This window comes from Lithobates pipiens, unplaced genomic scaffold (assembly GCF_037356315.1).
Source record: "Lithobates pipiens isolate NorthernLeopardFrog02 unplaced genomic scaffold, aLitPip1_a1.2 Scaffold_27, whole genome shotgun sequence".
Lineage (NCBI taxonomy): Eukaryota > Metazoa > Chordata > Amphibia > Anura > Ranidae > Lithobates > Lithobates pipiens.
Genome location: NW_027507788.1, coordinates 17,410,848 through 17,430,585, shown reverse-complemented (window position 1 = coordinate 17,430,585; position 19,738 = coordinate 17,410,848). Strand labels below are relative to the sequence as shown.

Sequence of the window (19,738 nt, the reverse complement as noted above, 5' to 3'; positions counted from 1 at the left end):
CCTTTCTTCATTTTTTATATTATCCTGTATCAATTATCCTAATGTTTTTTTTTTTTTTTTCATGTTTTCTGAACATACATTGATTTGGGTTATATAGAATTTTTTTTTCTTTTGAAGGATGACCCGATTGCCTGCAAAATTGTTTTAGAGTTAGGAATTCTAATTCTTATGTCTCACCTTCACTATGTCAATTGACAAACAGAAGGTTACTTTTCTAGACGTTGAGATAGGAGGCACACCCAATGTGCGTCATTTAGGAGATATTTATCTTATAGTGCACCGGTGATGTCATTGACACATGCGCTGTGCAGAAATGAACCCTTTTTTCCCGAGAGTGTGCTGTGACTAGTGGCGTGCATGCGTGGGATTGACATCACACAGCAACTTAATGAACGCTTGAAAGCCAGAGGGAAGGTATTGGCCCCCAACAAGGATCATTTGGTAGACAGATACTAGGGTTAGAGCAATAAGCTGGGCAGATAATTTTAAGAATTCTGAGGTGGATCCATCTGGGCTAGGGGCTTTATCCAAAGCCAGCGAAGCTATCGCCGATGTCACATCGGTAATAGTGATCGGGGTGTTGAGCTGGGTTAGAAGTGAGGGGTTTATCTGGGGGAACTGGACCTGGTCAAGATAGGCCTGTGCCGTCATGGGATCGATAGGATCAGGGCCGTACAGGTTGGCATAGAAATGTTCTAGGATGGAGCTAATGTCAGTAAGGGAGGAGGAGAGCGTGCCATTTGGGTTTTTCAGGGCAGATATGTGGATAGGGGTGCAAGGACCCCTGCATAGACGAGCCAGCAACTTCCCTGCCTTGTTGCCAAATTTGTGATATTGTAGATATTGTTCTGACACGTTAACCAAGATTAGTGCATGATCAAAAATTGCTATCTCATGTATGAAGGGATCCTTAGTATGTTTTAATAGGGGAGAATTACATAAAACATAGTCTATCCTGGACAAACTATTATGGTGAGGGAAGAAAAAGGTGTATTCTTACCCAATAGGATTAGCAGAGGTCTACTAATTGAAGGCTATCTACAAAATACATTAGAGGGGTGTTGGCTGGTTGAGATGGGGTATTTGTGGGGATCCTGCCTCGTGATTTGTCCTCCTGGAGGTGCACTAGAGAGTTGAAGTCACCCCCGACTAACAAAGGAAGATGGATGTAGGGAGCTAAGCGAGAGTCAAGGCCTTGAAAGAAAGGTTTGGAGGGGGCGTTTGGGGCATAAATGTTGGAGAGAAATCATTCCCTAGAGAATCATTTCAGTTTAATTATGACAACCCGACCGTCCTCATCATTCTCCACTGATATGATTTTGCAGGGGAGATTTTTATAGATTAGGATGATCACACCATTTTTCCCTGTTGCAGATGCAAAACCGTAGACCCGTCCTACCCGTAATTTGCGCATTGGATTAACGTCTTCTAGAGGTAGATAGGTTTCCTGTAACAGGGCTATATCTGTCTTGAGCCTCTTAAGGTGGCATAGGTTAGGCTATTCTTTTATGAGGAGGCCATAATGCTTTGACATTCCATGATGCTACTTGCATGTTGGGGCAGTATGGGGGGGTTAATAAAGAGGATGAAGGTGTAGGTAAATGACAATGTGAATGATGCCGGAGAGGTGCCACCTGATGGGGGATGGAAAAGAAGGGGGTGCATGCATCCTGTTGAGAGAGGTGTGGAATGGTGACTGACCAAACAGAGGTAAAATAAGGGAAAATAAACATACCACAAAGTGAAAACTTCTCTTTCTTCCACATGGGAAATACTTCTTCCAGGACAGTGTTGCCGGAGATGTGAGGAGTACTTGCTCGCAGACAATGTAAGATGGGTGTCCACTTTGGGGTGGCTTTATCTGTTAGGGCATGTTACAATGCCTAGGATTACGAAAAGCAGTAGCGATGTATGGAGAAGAAATCTCCGGTAAGGCTATAGGTACAGTATACAACAAGAAAAAAATAAAAACAGAAGATAAGTCAAACAGCTAAGCAACCTGAACCGTTATATAGTGAAACAGAAACAATTGGGGTGAAATGCATGGGCTCAAAGTAAGCTAGTGCTAGCAAATAAGCTGATAGGCAGTTGCTGCTAGAGTATCAGCGGGGTTTGTCATGTTTGGGCTTGTTGGAGTAGCGGCTCCTCTTCGTGAGTCTTTTCTTGACTGCGAAGATCCCTATTGCCAGGAGAGAGAGAGGGGCAGCCGTGGGCTGTGTATCTATAGGAATATGAAGGTAAGCTTATAGGTAGTTGGCTGCTTCCTCAGGGTGTAGAAAAGCTTTTGGATCACCAGCTGGGTTAGTGAAACGAAGGACAGTGGGATAGGCTAGCATTAATTTCACTCCTTTCTAGAAGAGTGCTGCACAGATGGGTTGGAAGGCCTTGAGTCTGTGGGAGACCTCCTGAGAGTTGAAGGTATTTGGCATTCCGGAAGGATCTGAGAATAGCTACTCGATCCGTGAAGTTAAGGTAGCGAACGATAACCGTGTGGGGGGACCGGTGATCATTTGAAGGTGTTCCCATGCGGTGTGCTCTTTCTACTACACATGACGCCGTTATCTCCAGAACTTGAGGTAAACGTGTAGCACAGATCTCCTGCAATGAGCTGGCATTGAATGATTTAGGGAGACCTATAACTCTGAGGTTGTTCCCATGGGTACGGTTCTCGAGGGCATCAAGCTTTTCCAATATGTATTGCTGGGTCTGAACATGTTGTTGGTCACTTGCCTGGGAAGTTTGCACTTCGTCTTCCAGATCTGAGAGGCAGTGCTCTAGCTCTGAATCGTTTGGAATGTCCTCCCATTTCCTTCCTAAGCTGTGTAATGCCAGTTGCTATGGTCCTGTCTACTGCCACTATAATTGTTGGGGATAGCAGTGCAGCTACAGCCTGGGCCATCTTATGGTATTGTTCATCTAGGGGGCCTGCAGAGGCATCATGCGTTTGTTGAGAATTTGCGCCCGCCCCCGCGTTCATCCTGTGTGCCATGTTGCCTGGTGCTAAGGCAGGGATGTGGGCTTTGGGCGGGAGGTCGCAGCCGCACCAGGACCGATGCAGACTATGCACTGATCCACGCTGCGGGTCACAGTGGGAGTGCAGGGGAGGTGGCGGGTGCCTGCGAGCCTTGTGTGGATGACTTTGTATGCGGGTGGGATCAGAGCCTCTGTATCCCACTCTTTCCTCATGTGTGTCAGGGTAGGAGCAGATAACAGGTAACAGTTCAGGTGTGCTGATTATACAAAGAGTTCAAAGCACATACCATGAGCAGGTCTAAGCAGAGTAGGTCAGCTGGGACTTGTAGTTCACCGCTGCAGATGAAGGTAGATGATTGCTGGACCTTGTAGTTCACTGCTGTAGATGAGGATAGATGATTGCTGGACCTTGTAGTTCACTGCTGTAGATGAGGATAGATGATTGCTGGACCTTGTGGTTCACTGCTGCAGATGAGGGTACTATACTAGTACAATCAGGAAAGGCATAGTCTAGGCAAGCTGGGTCATACACAGGTAGATCAGAGTCCAAATGGTACCGAATCAGAAGCAAGCAAGGAGGATCAAACAAGCCGGGTCATACACGAAATACACAGAGCAAATAGCAGCTGGATCAAACACAAGTGTAAACTCTAACACAAGCACTGACTGAATGCTGATACAGGTGATTTAAAGGTGAGCTGGCCAATCACTGTTGTTTCCCAGACAAAGGCTGTGTCAGGTGAGTTGTGCTGGGTCCTAAAGGGATTCTAGTACTGACAATGTGGTGCCGGAACCGGAAATGGACATGCATCTTAAAGAACACAATATACAAGATATGGGAAATAATTACCGGCACTGACACACGTACACCTACATAGGTGGAACTGGACGGACAATCTACTTTAGGCATGAATATAGAAACTCATATTTATTTAATGGTTTCTGACCCCAGCCCTTTCAATGCTAGTGATTTTGGACTATTCAGACATAATTATAACATCTGCTTTCTAGCAGCTCTCATTTGATGCATTGTAGGATCCTACAGGCTCTTGGGGACTAGGTGACATACCTTGTACTTTCTCAGGGACTAGTGGATGGACCTGCTGCCTCTCCCAGAAACATCCAACATATGTCAAACTTGTCATATGTATATTTTCTTTGCTTAGTCTGTTCTTTAATTATACATGCATGTATATATTTCAAGATTCTGAACTGTGATATTGCTGAACACTCTTATTTGGTAGATTACTGATTTACATATGTATTAAGGAGACATTATGGAACCACCAACCAATGTCAACCCCCTGAGGAAGATTGAAAACACTTGAAACAAGTCGGGGTTCTGGTTATGGTGTGTTTGTTATTTAATTATGCATGTCTGTGCTGTAGTCACTTTATAAAATTTTAGCTTTTATGTTTTCAAGCATTTCTATGTTTTTTCGGGGCTTATTTTATTGTTGTCCCAAAAAAGTGATGCATTTTTACATAATCTTTGTTGCATATTGTTCATACCTACACTCTTATTAGTATTGGAAAGTCCCAAGTCCTTGTTTTTCTCCCCATTGTGGGTTTCACACTACGTTATTACATATCACTGGCTAGAGCCTTGCATGCAAAACACCTGTTACAATACCATAAAATGTAAAAAAAAAAGGATCTTAACTCACTACATGTACTGTATGTTCTGTGTACTACTGCATGTAATTATGAAAATCACACAGACTATATATTGTAGTCATGAAACACGTGTTAATAATATTAGCAGCATTTCAGTGTCCTTTCTCCACCCCATGACTTATTCAATATAAAAGGTTGTAGTAAGTTTCCAGTGGCCTTTAAAGCTCTAACTAAGCATCCTTACAATGCTGTCTGCAGTACGCCTATATTTTCTACTATCAGCGCTTGCAGGATCTAGTAAGTAAATGGTTTTCGTCTATTTAGCGCTCTCTCTCTCTCTCTCTCCCTTCCTTTCCTTTTTTTAATTTTCCTTTTTTTCCTTTCTCTTTTTTACCTGCTTTTATTTATTCCCAAAGTATTTATATTGTCCCTTTCTTTCTTCTTTTTTTCTTCTTAAATCTTAAATTTTATTTTCTTTCTTTTTTTATCTTTGTCTTTTTTTTTTCTTCCCCCCATGTTTCCTTTTTTCTTTTTCTTTTAGACTTCTTATCTTTTTTCTTTCATGTTTTCTTTTTTCTTCTCCAATTTTCCCTTCATTTTATTTACTGTTACTTTTTTTTATGCCCTTTTTTTCTTTAACTTTATTTTATTTTTATTTTATTTTTTTTATTTGTTATCTCTCCCTTTCATTGACTTTATTTTTTTTTTTTTTATAATTTCTTATTTTCCCTTTATTTATTTTTAATTTTCTAGCTATTCTTATGTTACAGGTTACGCTATAGCATGTTATTGGTGTTGGACATTTAATGATCAGGAACATCTCTGTAGAGAAAATAGTATAGAATGCCCAGCTGGTTATTTCTGTTCGGCCACAATTTTTGAAAAGTACGAAGGTATGTTTACAATTTCTGAAAAAAACACAAATAGATTTCCTGTGGTCTTATATATATATATATATATATATATATATATTAAATGGGTTTATATGTGTCTAATTAATAGAGATACACTGTAAACATATTATAAAAGAAAACATTGTTTAAAATACATAATACAATAGGAATTGTGAATAAGCCCTCTGGCTTTGTTCATGCAAAGATGATTCCAGTGCTCATGTGAACACAAGAGCCTCTAACCATTTTCTTATCTTGTTCATATTACTAAGTGTCTAACTCTTTGAATTATAACCTGGGAGATGGCACAACCAGACTTACAGACTCTTTGTAAGACATAAAACAACTTTTGCAACAGTGCCTATTCATTTAGCTATGAACTTAATTTCAACTTTAAAACGAAATACAAGTTGGCTTTGGGTTTGCTCAAAGCCTTCATGAAAATATACATAATAGAAAGTCCCATATATATATATATATGAATATAAATTCTTTTAACCTCAAATGTTCTGAAAGGGTATATTGATGACGTCTCCATCATGCCTAAATGCACAAAGCTGTACGTCTTTCCATAAAAAATAGAACCCCTAGATAGAGGTAGGATAAATACTGGCCTGTGGCATCTGCTCCCTACCTGTCTAATGGTCCTACCAAGAAAAGGCAGAGTTAGCAAGAGGCCAATAATGGGATTGAAAATGGCTGGAGGGGTGAGGAAAGCATGGAGGTTCTCAGGTGGCTTTCCTGCCATCACAAACCTGAAGATGGAAGCTCTAATTTGTTTTTAGAATGCAACTCAGTGTGACTTATGTCTATAGCAGCATTAACAAGACTTTTGATGATGCTATGAAACTGAGGTGACCCTAGCCAATTTTTACTTGTTTTACTTATACTAGTTCCGTTCTCTAATTTGTTTTTAGAGAATGGCTTACAGAATTCCAAGCATGTTAATGGACAAGAGGAGTGGGCAGGAGGACAATGATAGCTTCTGCACAGAGTCAGAACTCCAGAAGTATAGCAAGAGCTGTATTATCCAGCCTGTATGAAAGTGCAAATATTAAAGAAATGACAATGATACTTAACTCCTTTGCGCCTAAGGGTAAAATAAATCTAAATGCCTAAGCACAATTTTTAAACTTTGATATGTGTTAGTAAAACCGTTAGCACACATATTTGGAGATTTAGTCTTATTATAATTATAATTTGTAGGCGTGGTGTTGCCGGGTGGGTGGAAATGGTAAATGGGGCGTGGTCTAAACTAAATATTGGGTGTGGCTTAACTGGGTGTGGTTAGAGTCTGAGATGAAAGAGGAATGGAGGGAGAAAGAAAGGGAGGAAGAAAGACAGAAAGGGAGAAAGGAAGAAAGAAAGAAAGAAAGAAAGAAAGAAAGAAAGAAAGAAAGAAAGAAAGAAAGAAAGAAAGATAAAGAGATAGGGAGAGAAGAAAGAAAGAAAAAAAGAAAGAAAGAAAGAAAGAAAGAAAGATAAAGAGATAGGGAGATAGGGAGAGAAGAAAGAAAGAAAGAAAGAAAGATAAAGAGATAGGGAGAGAAGAAAGAAAGAAAGAAAGAAAGAAAGAAAGAAAGAAAGAAAGAAAGAAAGAAAGAAAGATAAAGCGATAGGGAGATAGGGAGAGAAGAAAGAAAGAAAGAAAGATAAAGAGATAGGGAGAGAAGAAAGAAAGAAAGAAAGAAAGAAAGAAAGAAAGAAAGATAGGGAGAGAAGAAAGAAAGAAAGAAAGAAAGAAACAAAAAAAGAGATAGGGAGAGAAGAAGGAGAGAGAAGGAAGGAAAGAAAGAAAGAAAGAAAGAAAGAAAGAAAGAAAGAAAGATAAAGAGATAGGGAGAGAAAAAGGAGAGAGAAGGAAGGAAAGAAAGAAGGTAGATAAAGCAGATAAAGATACTCCAAACACCTGGTGTTGGCACTTCAATCATCACAGCACCATGGTTGTTATGGTGTCAGGATGATTGAAGCGCATTATTTCTATTATTACATTGTAATATAAAATTAAATAGTTAAAATCACCATAATGTAGAATCAGTGGGGGCCCTGAGTGTGTCACCTGCCACCAGATGCAGCTTGTCATCACAGATACAGTGCACTTGTCACCACAGATGCAGCGCACTTCTCACCACAAATACAACTTGTCACCAAGACACAGTGCACTTGTTAACACAGATACAGCTTGTCACTAAGACACAGCACACTTTGTCACCACAGATGCAGCTAGTCCATGCTGCTCTGTATCAGTGATTCGAATTGCCATTTACAGAAGATCAGTTCTCAAGGAGGCCCGAAGGGAAGAAAAAAAGGCAGAGCTTGGGTGGCAAAGAAAGTGTCTGCCAATAGAAATGGTGCAGCCATCTGGTCTTTGTCTCTTGTTTCTTCCTCACGAGAGCTGGTCTTCTGTAAAATGGCGCAGAGACAATTCTCTAGTGCCCGACCTCTAGCGGTGGCTCTGGCGAAAAAAAAAAATCGGGAAACCTCCAATTTCCCGTGAAATTTCCTGGGACATGGTAAGATTGGGACAAGGGTCTAAATACCGGGAATGTCCCAGGAAATTCTGGACTGTTGGCAACTATGACATACACACTCCTAAACCTTGTGGACAACCTTCCCAGAAGAGTTGAAGCTTCTATAGTTGCAAAGGGTGGGCCAACTCAATATTGAACCCTACAGACTAAGACTGGGATGCCATTAAAGTTCATGTGTGTGTAAAGGCAGGTGTCCCAATAGTTTTGGTAATATAGTGTATGTGACATTTTATACAAATAAAAAGCATTTTAAACTGCGACTACATTTATATCTGCAGATATTTCCAAGGCGCGTACTTATATTTACATTTACAGTGGATGTGTTCCACCGGATCAATGTGGTATAATGGGAAGTTACAGCTCTGGAGTGGAAACAACATGGATAGCTACAGCCTGCTGCGAAACCAACAATTGTGTTCCGGATGTACCTGCAAGTACGTATCTATAATAATTGGTAATGCTTTTTATTTTATTTTTTAAATCTCAGGAGGGAAACATGAGGTTACCTTTGCTTTTATTTTATAACTTTAATCTTAATCCTAAAGCTAAACCCGGAAGATTTACCCCCCTTGATACCGAACTGCGTTACTTTAACTGACAATTGCACGAGCATGCGACGCTGTACCTAAATAAAGCTTTTTTTTCCCACGAATAGAGCTTTCTTATGGTGGTATTAGATCACCTTTGTGATTTTTATTTTTTGTGCTATATACAAAAAATATGAACAATTAAAAAAAAAAAAAAAAAAAAAAAATATATATATATATATATATATATATATATATATATATATATATATATATATAGTTTTTTTTTTACTTTCTGCTATAAAACATATCCAATAAAAAAAATTTAAAAATTAAATGTCTTCATCAGTTTAGGCTGATATGTATTCTGCTACATATTTTTGGTAAAAAAGAATCGCAAAAAGCAAATAAGTAATAACAGGGCTCAAAATTTCAAGTCCTAAGCTACTAGCCAGACCTCAAAGGCTTCTCGCCACCAGTTAGTCTGCCCATCCCCTACCCTGCCCTGCACCTAATTCCGCCCCTAAACACGCCCTTATAAATTATCTCAATGTTTTATGCAGAATTAAGTTGTAAAAATAAATATTAAAAACAGCTTTATCCGTGTCCACCAATGCAGTCTGCCCCTGTCCACCAATGCTGCATGTGCCCCCCCCCACCCCCCAGTTCAGCCTGTGCCCCCCCAGTGCAGCCTACATCCCCCTGTCCAGCCTGTGTCCCCCAATGCAGCCTGTGAACCCCCCAATGCAGCCTGTATGCCCAGTGCAGCCTGTGTCTCCCAATGCAGCATGTGTCCCACCAATGCAGCCTGTGCATAGCTCCCAACTCTTTGTGATTTTGAGGGACTGTCCCTGATTTGGAGCAATGTCCTTCTGTCCCTCTTTCCTCCTCATTTTCTCTCATTTTGCTCTGATCTATATATATGTTACTCTATAAAATGCACTTTGTCCCCCCAGTGCAGCCTGTGTCCCCCCACAATGCAGCCTGTGCCCCCCAATGCAGCCTGTGTCCCCTCCAATGCAGCCTGTGCCCCCCAGTGCAGCCTGTGTCCTCCCCAGTGCAGACTGTGCCCACCCAATGAAGCCTGTGCCCCCCCAGTGCAGCCTGTGTCCCCCTCCCAGTACAGCCTTAGCCCCCTCCAATGCAGCCTGTGTCTCCCCAGTGTAGCCTGTGTCCCCCCCCAGAGCAGACTGTGTCCCCCCGTGCAGCCTGTGTCCTCCCCAGTTCAGCTTGTGTCTTCCCCATGCAGCCTTTGTCCCCCCAGTGCAGACTGTGGCCCCCCAATGCAGACTGTGTCCCCCCCCCAGTGCAGCCTGTGCCCCCCAATGCAGATTGCGTCCCCCCCAATGCAGCCTTTGTCCCCCAGTGGAGCCTGTGTCCCTCCCTAGTGCAGCCTGTGTCCCCGCAGTACAGCTTGTGTCCCCCAATGCAGCCTGTGTCCCCCCAATGCAGCCTGTCCCCCCCAGGGCAGCCTGTGCCCCCCAATGCAGCCTGTTTCCCCCCAATGCAGCCTGTTTCCCCCTCCCGGTACAGCCTTAGCCCCCCCCATGCAGCCTGTGCCCCCCAGTGCAGCTTGTGTCCCCCCCGTGCAGACTGTGTCCCCCCCAGTGCAGCCTGTTCAGCGCAACATCATCTTTCACAACACAGTGGGGAACCTGGGATTATGAGTATAATACGTTCTAGGAGAATGCTTGTAATTTAAAGCACTTGCATATCAAAGCGAGTTTCCCCATAGAAGTCAATGGAAACAATAATTTGTTCCACATTGACTTCTATGGCATGCAATGCCACATGTGGCCAGAGGTGAGGGGGGCATCGGAGAGCCTCGGAAATACTCGGGGACAGCTTGGCTGATCTTGGAAACCAGGGGCGGCTCCAGGACAAAATTGTTGGGGGTGCTGTGCAGGTGCTGTAAAAAAAATAGAGGCTGCTGATGTGGCACGCGAAGCACAAATTTGTGCTTGTGGGTGTGGTCAAAAAGTAGGTGTGGCTAAAATGGCTGTGGCCAAATGTCAGTGATTCTTCCCGATCTATAGCTTGTAGTGTGCCACCTTTCCCACTTTGTATAGGCTAAAAAGAGCCTGGAGGTACACTGAAGAGATTGTGTAGTAAAATAAGCTCAACTGAGGCCAACGATTATAGCCCCCAGCATATAATTTGTTCCGCATTGCAAGGCCACATGTGGCCAGAGGTGGGGGGGCACCGGAGAGCCTCGGAAATACTCTGAAACAGCTCGGCTGATCTTGGAAACCCTTGAGAAAGGTTCTGAAACACTTGGGAACGGAGTATTTCTGAGGCCGCGTACACACGGGCGGATTGTCTGCCCAACTTAGTCCGCTGAACCGTGTTTCAGCGGACAATCCGCTCGTGTGTGGGCTTCAGCTGACTTTTTCAGCGGACAGTCTGACGGACTAAGTCTTTCGGAATTTCCGTAATTTTGTCCGTCCAAACTTGGTTTTGTCCGTCCAAACTTGGTTTCAGCGGACAGTCCGCTCGTGTGTAGGCAAGTTGGACGGACTAAGTATGGCGCATGCTCAGAAAGGATTTACACGGCCGAAGGTTGCATTGCAGTGTATTGGACGTCGTTTTTCTAGTCCCGTCGTACGTGCTGTACACGTCATCGCGCAAGCTTTCAGCGGACTGTCTGTTCATCGTGTGTGGTCAAGTCCGTTCATTCAAATGTTGGACGGACTGTCTGTCGGATTGTCTGACGAACTTAGTTGGGCAGACAATCCGCCCGTGTGTACGCGGCCTGAGTATTTCCGTGTGATTCCGAGATTCAGAGTATTTCCCAATGGCTCGGGGCGGCTCCGAACCGGCGCCACCGGAGTGTCTGGCCAAATGCGGTACTGCACACCCCATTATCTTGAATACTGCTCGTGTTGTGAGACAACACTCGCAAACCGAGTCAAAATTAAAAACGCTCGTTAACCGCGTTACTCGTAAACCACTCTAAACAAAAAAATTGTGCTCTTTACCGTTTTCCTATTTCTTAATTCAAGAAAGTGTATTTTCTTCCAGAAAAATTGCGTTTGAAAGACCACGGCGCAAATACCGTGTGACAAGTTAAAGTGGCTGTAAACCCTTACAAACCACTTTGACCTACAGGTAAGCCTTAATCTAGGCTTACCTGTAGGTCAAAGTGGTTTGTAAGGGTTTACAGTCACTTTAACTTGTAAACAACAAGTGCCAGAAATAGGCTTGGTCCAGAAGTGGTTAAAGTGGTGTTCTGCCCCCCCCCCCCCCTACGAAAAATGTAAAGTCAGCAGCTACAAATACTTGCTGACTTTTAATATTAGGACCCTTACCTGTCCTGGAATCCAGTGATGTCAGCACCCCAGACAATATTTGGATTGGTTGTCAGGTGCTGCCACCGCCATTCCTCTTATTGGAAACTGGCAGTGAAGCCTTTTCCGCTTCACAGCGCATGTGCGCATGCACGCATGCACGAAGCATGCTGCACTTTGTTATTGGCACAGAGGCGGGGGGAGGAGGGGGCGGCAAATTTCTGAAGGACGGTGCCGCGGCACCCTCTCTGGAAGTGGGGATGTGGAAACTGTCAAAAATAGGTACCCGATCTTCCCTCCTCCCCGAAAGGTGACAAACGTGGCACCGGAGGGAGGGGGAAGCGGATAACACGAAGTTTCACTTTTGAGTGGAACTTGGCTTTAAGGAAAAAACATTATTACACACAGAAGATCTACAGTGGTGTGAAAAAGTGTTTGCCCCCTTCCTCATTTCCTGTTCCTTTGCATGTTTGTCACACTTAAGTGTTTCGGAACATCAAACCAATTTAAACAATAGTCAAGGACAACACAAGTAAACACAAAATACAATTTGTAAATGAAGGTGTTTATTATTAAAGGTGAAAAAAAATCCAAACTATCATGGCCCTGTGTGAAAAAGTGATTGCCCCCCCTGTTAAAACATACTATAACTGTGGTTGTCCACACCTGAGTTCAATTTCTCTAGCCACACCCAGGCCTGATTATTTCCAGACCTGTTCACAATCAAGGCATCACTTAAATAGGAGCTGCTTGACACAGTAAGGTCCACCAGAAGATCCTTAAAAGCTACACATCATGCCGAGACCCAAAGAAATTCAGGAACAATTGAGAAAGAAAGTAATTGAGATCTATCAGTCTGGAAAGGGTTATAAAGCCATTTCCAAAGCTTTGGGAATCCAGCGAACCACAGTGAGAGCCATTATCCACAAATGGCGAAGACATGGAACAGTGGTGAACCTTCCCAGGAGTGGCCAGCCGCCCAAAATTACCCCAAGAGCGCAGCGACGACTCATCCAAGAGGTCACAAAAGACCCCACAACAACGTCCAAGGAACTGCAGGCCTCACTTGCCTCAGTTAAGGTCAGCGTTCATGCCTCCACCATCAGGAAAAGACTGGGCAAAAATGGCCTGCATGGCAGAGTTCCAAGGAGAAAACCACTGCTGAGCAAAAAGAACATCAAAGCTCGTCTCAATTTCTCCACAACACATCTTGATGATCCCCAAGACTTTTGGGACAACATTCTGTGGACCGATGAGACAAAAGTGGAACTCTTTGGAAGGTGTGTGTCCAAGTATATCTGGCGTAGAAGGAACACTGCATTTCATAAAAAGAACATTATACCAACAGTAAAATATGGTGGTGGTAGTGTGATGGTCTGGGGCTGTTTTGCTGCTTCAGGACCTGGAAGACTTGCCGTGATAAAAGGAACTATGAATTCTGCTGTCTACCAAGAGATCCTGAAGGAGAATGACCGACCATCTGTTCGTGTACTCAAGCTGAAACGAACTTGGGTTCTGCAGCAGGACAATGATCCTAAACACACCAGCAAGTCCACCACCGAATGGCTGAAGAAAAACAAAATGAAGACTTTGGAGTGGCCTAGCCAAAGTCCTGACCTGAATCCTATTGAGATGTTGTGGTATGACCTTAAAAAGGCCGTTCATGCTCGAAAACCCTCTAATGTAACTGAATTAGGACAATTCTGCAAAGATGAGTGGGCCAAAATTCCTCCAGGACGCTGTAAAAGCCTCATTGCACGTTATCGCAAACGCTTGGTTGCAGTTGTTGCTGCTAAGGGTGGCCCAACCAGTTATTAGGTTTAGGGGGCAATCACTTTTTCACACAGGGCCATGATGGTTTGGATTTTTTTTCACCTTTAATAATAAACACCTTCATTTACAAATTGCATTTTGTGTTTACTTGTGTTGTCCTTGACTATTGTTTAAATTGGTTTGATGTTCCGAAACACTTAAGTGTGACAAACATGCAAAGGAACAGGAAATGAGGAAGGGGGCAAACACTTTTTCACACCACTGTATATGACTTCATTGTTTTATTTTATAGCGATAAGGACCAGCTCTGAGCCCAGTGGAGTAACATGTCCATCGTGCGCTTCTCGTGAAACTTTTGCTTGTGAACCTACTGGAGTAATGGAGTGTCGAGGGGACGAGACCAACTGTGCTTTGAAAACCACTACATTCCAAGGTAACATTCTTAGGGGATCTGCCTACAAGTATTCTAAATATGTATCTTTTTTTTTTGGGGGGGGATATTTTAATGCCCATCCGGATAGAGGAGAAGTTTCTGCAGGCGTCATCCACCTATACGGCCGGGGTGAGCACAGGTTAACCATTTCAGCCCTGGAAGAATTGACCCCCTTCCTGACCAGAGCACTTTTTGCAATTCGGCGCTGCGTCGCTTTAACTGACTATTGCACGGTCGTGCGACATGGCTCCCAAACAAAATTGATGTCCTTTTTTTTCCCCGCAAATAAAGCTTTCTTTTTGGTGGTATTTGATCACCTCTGCGGTTTTAATTTTTTAGGCTATAAACAAAATTAGCAACAATTTTGAAAAAAACACATTCTTTTTTTTACTGTATATATATATATATATATATATATATATACACATATATATATATATATATATATATATATATATATATATATATACATACATATATATATATATATATATATATATATACATACATACATATATATATATATACATACATATATATATATATACATACATATATATATATATATATATATATATATATATACATATATATATATATATACATATATATATATATAAGCGATACAATAAGCGATTGATTGGTTTGCGCGAAAGTTATAGAGTCTACAAAATAGGGGATAGTTTTAGTGTATTTTTATAATTTTTTTTTTTTTTTTAAATGGTGGTGATCAGCGATTTTTATTGTGACTGTGATATTATTGCGGACACATTAGACAATTTTGACAAATTTTTGGGACCACTATCATTTATACAGCAATCAGTGCTATACAAATGCACTGATTCCTTTGTAAATGACACTGGCAGTGAAGGGGTTAACCACTAGGTGGCAGTGTAGGGGTTAAGTGTGTCCTGGGACGCGTTTCTGTGGGGGGGGGGGGGTGTGGCTTTGTGTGACATGTCACTGATCTCTGCTCCTGATCACCGGCAGCAGAGATCAGTGACACTGTCACTAGGAGGAACGGGGAAATGCTTGTTTACATTAGCATCTACCCGTTCTTCCTCCCCGTGAGGCGATCGCGGGTATCCCCACGGCGATCGAGTCTGCGGGACCCATGACCCGACTCACAGAGCTTGCCGCTGGCCGCCTCTTAAAGGACTGCCCAATGCTATCATATAGCAATACATTGAGGCTTTTAGCCCCCTTATGATAGCTTTTTTTTTTAATAAAAAATTTCAAATTAATTATAATAAAAGAAATAAAAATCTTACAGTAAAAATTAAAAGCGGGAGCTGCTGACGTTAACTTTTTACAATAACAGGATGACGATTGGTTGCTAGGACTGCCCAGCGTCCTAGCAACCAATCCCCTGCTGGTTAACTCGAAAATATTAACTGAGGCAGCTTCTACCCTTGCCCCAGCATTGTGCTGCCTCACACTCTCCGCTCTGCAGTGAAGAAGAGAGCGGAGGAGTCTGGGGGGGGAAAGACCAACAAATCAGGGCCCGTGTTCACCATCTACCCGCCGGCTGCCCGCAGTTGCCGGGTAGATCACAACCGCCTGCCCGCTTGCCGGCTTCCCCTTGCCTCGCCTTAACATGTTGCTTATAATCTGGAGCCTGGAGTGGTTTGCTGATCAGAGATATTCATTTATTTATTTTTACAGCATACTACGACGACACATTAATGGAACTCTACTGGTATGGGAGCGGTGCACCGGAATATTTTAACTACACGGGTAGAATACCATTCTGGAATATGAAGATTTCCAATCGGGGTTGCTCCACTGATCACTTTTGTGACTTTGGTCCACAATCTCTCGGTAAACATACTCTACGAGAAACGGCTGAATACACATGTACAGGTGGTACCGAAGAACGTTCCAGCTACCCCACTACTCTGATCCTTTGTTGCATTGCTCAGATATTACTCTATCTGTTTATGTTGTAGAAATGATACGAATCATCACAAAAAAAAAAAAAAAAAAAAAATCAAAATAAGATCTTGATTTCAGCACAGTAATATGTACTCTATAAGGAAATTTAATTATTTTTGTTCAGTCGCTTTTCCAACTTGTATACCTCTGCCAGACAGCACACCCAGAAAGTTGAAACTCACTTCCTCTGTTAAGGAAGGCAGTTATGTCACCCTCCCCCCCCCCCCCCAGCAAGCTGATTGGACAATGAAGGAGTAGAATCACGCAGGTCATCAACTCTCCTCCTGGCAACAGGTTCCCTTTCTGTACATGTGCATGCGGAGGAGCCTACTGGCTCCCAGTGCTGCTCCGCCCCCTTTCTAGTCTTGCTGGGAATGTTATGCCCCATACGCGCGACCGGGAATTCCGCCAGCAAAAGTCCGATGAGAGCTTTCGGTCGGAAATTTCGACCGTGTGTACGCTGGCGGAATTCCTGCCAGCAAAAGATTGAGAGCAGGTTCTCTATTTTTTCGGTCGGAAAAAGTTCGGGCCCTCAGATTCCGGCCCCCACCCTATGTGAATGAGTATGGGGTATATTGTACCCCTACCCATTCATCTAGAAAAAAATGTGTCAAAAATAAAACACACTACACAGGTTTTTAAACTAATTTATTAGGCAGCTCTGGGGGGTCTCTTCCGCCCGCTCTTTTTGCTAGCTCTTGCCCAGTCTTCTCCATCGTCTTCTTCCCTCTGCTCTTCTTACGATGTTGACACGATGCTCTCTCCTGCTGTAGTGCCATCTGGTGACGTCATAAGGGGCGGGATCAACAAATGACATCACTCGGTGACCACGCCTCATGCCAATATAAGTCGTTGCGCACACCACGCACACGGCATTACAGTGGAAGAGAGTGTCGCGTCAAAATCGGAAGAAGAGCAGAGTAGAAGAAGATGATGGAGAAGACCGGGCAAGAGCTATCAAAAGAGTGGGCAAAAGAGCAGAAGGGCCTAGAAGAAGGCACCGGACCGCGGGAGAGGAACCGCAGAGCGTGGAGAAGTCGGAAGAGACCCCCGGAGCTTTACTCAGATAAACTCTGAGTAAAATTAAATCCAACTACCTTTAAAAAGAGTGCATTTTGCTCAAGAAATGTTTGTCGGCTGGATGAGTTTTAACTTCCTTCCATCCGTTGTACATAAACGGCTGTACGGTAGTTTTCTTGATGTAAGAGGGTGTATATATACAGCCTGACACTCCATAACTGTGGCTAGTTATCAGTGGAGCACACCACCAGCTGATACAAGGTGATCTTCCATTCATACACTTACCACAGAGATTTAATTTTATGCCATTTGTAATATGTTTGATATTTTGGAGAGCTTGTAATGCCTACATTATATTTTATTATAATATATATTATATATGTACTATATCATGTTATTTTTAAATTAATATGCTTGATATTTTGGAGGCCTCATCGCCGCTTACATCTATTACCGTATTTATTAGCGTATAACAAGCACATTCATTTTAAGAGGGAAGTTTCAGGAGAAAAAACATTTTAAATATGGAACTCTGAAGCAAAATAAAGTTTCAGTGCTCATCTGCAGCCTCACCATTGCCATCAATGCAGCCTGATCAACGCCCATCTGCAGCCTCACAAGTGCCATCAATGCAGCAGCCTCACCATTGGCATCAATGCAGCAGCCTCACCATTGGCATCAATGCAGCAGCCTCACCATTGGCATCAGTGCAGCCTGATCGATGCCCATCTGCAGCCTAGAGGGGACAGGGAGGTGGGCGGGATGAGCGCCGACAGATTACACACTGTGAGAATCTCATATGATAGACAGAATGGTGGCAATGGAGGCCCAGGAGACGGGACTTCCTATTACAGAGGCCGCCAAGTAAACAGGAGATTCTCACTGTATGTAATCTGACAGCGCTCATCCCGTCCCCCTCCCTGTCCCCTCCGAGGCAGCTAAAATTGAAGTATCGGTGTAAAACACACACACGCTATTTGCACCCGATTTTCATGATGAAAAAGTGAGTGTTATACGCCAATAAATACAGTATATTATTTATAGATCATTTTATGCCATCTCTGATGTTTGATATTTTTGGAGAGCTCCTTACTATTAACTTTGCTATATTATTTCATGCCACCTGATTGGAGACTTTCTTAGGGCCGGTTCACACTGCAGGCGAGGCGAGGCGACTCCGACTTGCCTCGCCGCGACCTGCCGCGACCTGCCGCGACCTCAGCGGCAACTTGCAGATGACTTCTGTATAGAAGTCAATGCAAGTCGCCCCGAGGTCGCCCAAAAGTAGTACAGGAACCTTTTTTCTGAGTCGGACCGACTCGAGCAGAACGGTTCCATTATACAGAACGGGGGCGACTTGCGAGGGCGAGGCGAGGCAAGTCGTGTCGCCTCGCATCGCCCGCTGTGTGAACCGGCTCTTATTGTATTATTTATATATCAATCTTATGTTATCTGATACATTTGATATATTAGAAACTTCCTGACTGCTACATTTATTTTATTATTTGCACATTTATCCTTTGTATATTTTATTGCTTTCTTTGTTTTATATATATATATATTTTAGTTTTTCTGTTTTATTGTTTTTTTGAGTGTGCTTTTGAGTTATGTTAAATACCAATTGTAATGACAACGTTTTACCCACAGACACCAATTTTATCACTTTAAACTGAGGAAGTGGCAATTTAAAGCTGCAAATGCTTTTTATTTGGTGAAATAAAGTAATTGGATGTTTTACTAAAGCAGGTGACTTGTGCCTATCCTTTGAATAACCACATTGGGCACCTCTGCCAATCAAAAGACCGACTGTCTTTTTTTTCCCGCTGATTCTTCTTAAAAATATATAATGGCTGGCTGCTCTGATATCACTATATGACAATGCAGCCAGCCTATTGCATTAGGGTGTGCACCCCAAATCTCAAACACACGTGCCTTTCGCTGCAAACTCAGCTGCACAGGGCAGTAACTGGGAAGTTCTCTGTGCTGAGTGGTTTCCTCTTCATTCACTAACTTACTATGCTTCAGTTATGAATGGACACGGGGAGCGAATGTGTTCACCATGTTCGTTTAGAAAAGGAACTATTTACTAGCCCCAGCAGCAATGCACGGTGGGGCAGCAAGGGGGTTGGGGGGAGCCTGGGAAGTAGGGGGAACCGGCAAGACACAAAGTGATTAGGGTGTGTCCAGGCACACCTGGCACATCCTCTGCGCACACACACGCCTATGCTCTGAACATTAGCCACAGCAATATCATTTCACCTTACCAGTGTAGCCAGTCACACTGTCCCTGGTCCCCACCACACCAGTCCCAGTGTCACTATAATAGTGTAGCCAGTTACAGTGTCCATAGTCACCACCACAACAGTCACAATATTTCCAGATCAGTATTCCTGATCACCTCCACATGATCACAATGCAGCCAGTCAGTGTCCCTGATCACCACCACACCAGTCCCAGTGTTACCAAATTATGATTGCCTCCACACTATACCAGTGTAGCCAGCAACAGTGTCCCTGATCACCACCACACCAGTCCCAGTATCACCATAATAGTGTAGCCAGTTACAGTGTCCCCAGTCACCACCACACCAGTCACAGTATTGCCAAACCAGCGTAGCCAGATCAGTGTTTCTGATCACCTCCACATCATCCCAAAGCAGTCAGTGACAGTGTCCCTGATCAATACCAGACCAGGCACAATGTTGCCAGATCAGTGTAGCCAGATCAGTATCCCTGATCACCACCACACC

General features: G+C 43.2%; 1 protein-coding gene across 1 annotated transcript; it reads left to right on the top strand.

Moving 5' to 3' along the window:
- Positions 1-4,762: 4,762 nt before the first annotated feature.
- On the top strand, positions 4,763-18,520 carry LOC143933598 (uncharacterized). The gene is made up of 5 exons (XM_077456546.1): positions 4,763-4,887; positions 5,361-5,483; positions 8,293-8,448; positions 13,894-14,034; positions 15,700-18,520. The coding sequence occupies exons 1-5, from the start codon at positions 4,836-4,838 to the stop codon at positions 15,981-15,983; spliced, it is 756 nt and encodes a 251-aa protein (XP_077312672.1). The 5' UTR covers positions 4,763-4,835; the 3' UTR covers positions 15,984-18,520.
- Positions 18,521-19,738: the final 1,218 nt, after the last annotated feature.

What these genes read in the sequence shown, in the direction of transcription:
- LOC143933598 (XM_077456546.1), top strand. Translation starts at nt 4,836, where the DNA reads ATGCTGTCTGCAGTACGCCTATATTTTCTACTATCAGCGCTTGCAGGA. An exon ending in ATCAGCGCTTGCAGGATCTA is followed by an intron (nt 4,888 to 5,360) that starts GTAAGTAAATGG and finishes CTTATGTTACAG; the next exon opens with GTTACGCTATAGCATGTTAT. An exon ending in TGTTCCGGATGTACCTGCAA is followed by an intron (nt 8,449 to 13,893) that starts GTACGTATCTAT and finishes TTTATTTTATAG; the next exon opens with CGATAAGGACCAGCTCTGAG.